Below are 4,265 nucleotides of genomic sequence, written 5' to 3'. Positions count from 1 at the left end.
ATGCATAAGTAGGGTCAGAGGCAGCAGGTTCTGGCAGGGTTCATGACTTCCCCTTAGATTTTAAAAATTCAAAATTTTACATGTGAAATTTAAAAATTTTAATTTAACTTGTATACAAAATTTGAATAATTATATTTCGGCCCTGTTAGAATTTTGAAACTATAGTTTAGTTCCTGTAACAAAAAATTCTAGTTCCACCCATGTGCAAATGATATCCTTTTGAAATCGATTAAGATTGGCTTTCGCTAGATCATCTGGTTCTGAAAAAGATGTGTATAATGTCGACTGACTAAATAGGAGGCAATGGTACACTAATAATTGATTAATCATGGAGCAGAAAATGGGAACCGTCATTTACTTTCACCACCGTGCTGTCAATAATTATGTATAGTTTTTTACAAACACACAATTGCATTAGAACCACCTCTCTCTCTCTCTCTCTCTATATATATATATATATATATATATATATATATATATATATATATATATATATATATATATATATATATCTCCCCATTTCACTACCAAGACAACCTACTCGATGGCCAATGAGACTAAGCAGGTCATTAATGAATTACAACTCAAGTTACAAAACAACGCACGTAAAAAGTATTAGCTTCCTTCCTCCAGTTACAATGAAAGACAAGCAACAAGAAAATAGATTTAAACGAAAAAAAAATTGTAGAAAATTATGTACAGTCCTTCCCCTTTCAGCAGCATTGCCTCACCGAGCAAGCAACGACTTGCGCCCAGTGCCTCAACCTCGTTTTCACATGCTGAGGATTATCCCCTGCACTCACCAAACCAAACAAAAAACTTAAATTCAATAACAGTAGTATAAAACCAAATCAGGAGTGCCACAATCGCAATTTTCTGGCTATCTATCCATTTGGATGTCTTACACATGCAACCCCATGCATTGATCTCTCACACATGCAGCCTGATGTAATGCATCAGATTGTGTATGTGAGAGACCCTAGGGATGAATGGCTGAAGGTTTTTACCTTTTATATATATATATATATATATATATATATATATGAGGTGAAATCCTTTGACCATTCAGATCTTTGCTCGTTACCTAATACAATGAATTGAATGGGTTCTATGAAGAATTGGAGGATTTTTCTGTGCAAATATGAAAAAATAAATCTACACACATATATATATCTATATATATATATATATATATATATATATATATATATATATATAATCCTTAGATTGCTCTCTTTGGATGTCGACACATAAATCCTCCTCTCTCAATATACCACTCGATGCATTGCGTCAAGTGGTGTGTTTAACCATACCCGCTTGATGTAATGCATTGCTGATCTCTTTCTCTCTCTCTCTTTTTGGATGACTGATTATCCAAAGTCACTCATCTATTTAACCAAGGTTGTCTATTTAAAGTAAATATATGTTTGAAAGAAAAACAAAATATTTCTTTATTCTTCTTTTAAATGTCTATCATGTTGGACCCAACGACCCTGATTGAAAGGCCAATTAACTTTAAAATGTTAAAGCCACCATCTAATTCTTCTATATATATAAAATCAACTGACTACCTTTATAAGTAGATGGTTATTTTTTATTGTATGTGGCTAAAAACCATAATAAAAGATATACTTACGATGATAAAATGTTTGACCACAACTTTTAGTGACGTAATGCACCTTTCCGATGATTTTTAACAACATTAAAAAATAATAATAATAATTACCAACCACGGAGGTAACCAGCTGATTTGATATATATATATATATATATATATATATATATATATATATATATATATATATATATATATATATATATATATATATAATCCTCACAAAATAGTAGTAACTGAGTTCCTCTCACCAAGCCTGAACTTATTGGGTGGGTGTGAACTATATATATATATATATATAATTGAAATCAGTCGGCTAACTCTATAGCTGAATTGTTATTTTTTATTTTTTTTCATTAAAAATCATTGTAAAATATGTATTCTGTCACTAAAAACCATATCAAGCAATTTCGCTATCATAATTGCATCTTTTATGACAGTTTTAATAACACAAAATAAAAAAAATAACCATGATACCGGACTGACTTCAATTCCTATATATATATATATATATATGACGACTGATGTCAACTAATTCAAAAACAATCAAAGTGAGTTAACTCAGGCGGTGTTTAGCTTAGCAATGGAAAACACTAGCAACAACCACGAATTTTGCCGTGAGAGCCAACATCGGTGCATTAACTTGGATAAGTCTGCCGGAGGCACATATGTCGCCGGCAAATGCAAATTGCAGAAAAGAAAGAGTTGACCTAATACGGAGGGTTAATCAAATTGCAGAATCGATAGCCGAATCTATTAAACACTGCGACAAAACGGGAATAACTTTGTGAAAAGGATGGAGGGGCGGACCTGGATTGCAGATCTTCCAAGCAGCAGGGTCGGAGTGGGGGCTTCTGGGGCTGCTGGTGCCGCTGTCGGGGGTTGAGACCTGGCTGCGAAAGGAGAGTTGGTGCTGCAACGTGACCTTTGAATCGGAAAGCTGTCGCTTCACCGCAAAGTAGAGGTCAAGAGCCGGCAGCGTGGTCTTGAGGCCGTGATCTTCCTCCTCCTTGAAATCGAAACCGAGATCGAGGCAGCCCTTGAGTTCGTCGAGGTCCTCGTCCGTCAGGCTGCGTGACCTCGCCTGCTTCGCCACGGTCTTCCCGGCAAACGCTGCAGCAGAGCCGAAGCTCCGCTGGCGCTTCACGAATTGGTGGCGTCGCCTCTCCCATGCCGCATCCCTCGACGTCTCCTTCATGGAGAGCTGCTTAGAAAGGTGCTTCCGGTTCTTCGGAGGCACGAGCACCAGGCGTCGAAGATCGTCCTCCCCTTCATCTTCCGTCGACTCCGAAGATGGGGAGCGGGTCGCTCCCACAATCTGCCTCGTCTTCATTCTCAAGAAGGTATATGCAGAGTAAAGGACAGACGTAGGAGGAAGAAGGTGGGACGCCAACCGGCCCTCTGGCCTCTTCCTCCTCAGAATCAGGGAAGAGGAAGAGGGGCGACGAAGGAGCCAAAGGCCCAACCCTGCAGGAGCCTGCAGGGTTAGAGCGGAGAGTATTTATTCGATGGAGGGAAAGGGTGTGATGTTGGCGGCTCCTGCGGCCATAGCTATAGGAGGGAGGCGGTCGGCAATGTGGTCGGTCGAGGTCACGCCGTTTCGGCAGGCAAGGAAGGAGAGACGCCCTGGCCAATGATTGCTAACGGCCGCCGATCTCCGCGGAGCGAGCGCTTCCCCCACATTAGAAACAGACCCACGGAACCCACCCCTCTCTGTCTCTCTACCTAATCAGGGTAGCGGTGAAAGAAATTCGCTCCCATCTATTTTTTCTCTCAAGCTTGTCATTTTCTCTCACCATGCAGTTTTATTTTTACAATATCTTTTATCTCTCTGTAGTTTTTATTTACGACATAGTTTAGTTTTTATTTACGACATAGTTTTTCATCTCTCTCTCCTCACATGAGTCGGTGCACGGTAGAATAAAGATGTGCATATTTTATTCCAGGTTAATTAACAAAGATGAGATAATCCAATTGAAGGGTGTACTACTATCCATGTCCCAAATTAGTGGTTAAAGAAATCGGCAGCTGTCTATTTTTTCTCTCAAGCTTGTGATTTTCTCTCACCATGAAGCTTAATTTTACAATATCTTTATCTCTCACTATAGTTTTTATTTAGGACATAGTTTTGTGTGCATACGTTATTCTAAGATAATTAACAAAAATGAGATAATCGAGTTGAAGGGCATACCATAAACTATCTATGCCCCAAAGTAGTCTTAGACTTCAAGGGTGAAGGGAGGGGGGCAATCTGGCCTCCCTCGAATCGCCATAATCATTAACAAAAATGTGACACTTGAGTTGAATGATGTATGGTAAACAATTCAAGTTTCAAAGTGGCACTAGACCTTTCGGGTAAAGTGTAGAAACGATGTTGCCTTTCATAAACCACCAGGATCATTAACAAAAGAGAGACAGATTAATGTTACTTTATTCTATCTCAACGCTATGAGAATAGTGTCTATGAGAATCAAATAAAAGATATACCTCATGTCATGCCCATGAAAAATGAATAGAAGAAGTGCTTCGTCTCAAGCACTCCAGGAGAGAAACAAAGAAGTACTAAATGGAGGAAAGATACATCTAAAGCTATGAGAATAGTGCCCATAAAGAATCGACTAAAAGATACACCTCTACCATGTCCATAAAA

The 4,265-nt window shown here is 38.7% G+C and overlaps 1 protein-coding gene across 1 annotated transcript; it reads right to left on the bottom strand.

Annotated features, from left to right (window-relative positions):
- Window positions 1-554: 554 nt before the first annotated feature.
- Window positions 555-3,396, bottom strand: LOC116257296 (uncharacterized). Its single transcript, XM_031633909.2, has 2 exons — window positions 2,426-3,396; window positions 555-793 (listed from the first exon to the last, which is right to left on the bottom strand). The coding sequence occupies exons 1-2, from the start codon at window positions 2,946-2,948 to the stop codon at window positions 714-716; spliced, it is 603 nt and encodes a 200-aa protein (XP_031489769.1). The 5' UTR covers window positions 2,949-3,396; the 3' UTR covers window positions 555-713.
- Window positions 3,397-4,265: the final 869 nt, after the last annotated feature.

The sequence above is a fragment of the Nymphaea colorata genome, chromosome 7 (genome assembly GCF_008831285.2).
Source record: "Nymphaea colorata isolate Beijing-Zhang1983 chromosome 7, ASM883128v2, whole genome shotgun sequence".
NCBI lineage: Eukaryota > Viridiplantae > Streptophyta > Magnoliopsida > Nymphaeales > Nymphaeaceae > Nymphaea > Nymphaea colorata.
This window is presented reverse-complemented; position numbering and strand designations above follow the sequence as displayed.

Excerpts from the sequence above, each read along its gene's own strand:
- LOC116257296 (XM_031633909.2), bottom strand. The coding sequence starts at position 2,948 with ATGAAGACGAGGCAGATTGTGGGAGCGACCCGCTCCCCATCTTCGGAG. Across the intron at positions 794-2,425 it reads TTGGAAGATCTGCAATCCAG|GGGATAATCCTCAGCATGTG; the intron begins GTCCGCCCCTCC and ends TGGTGAGTGCAG.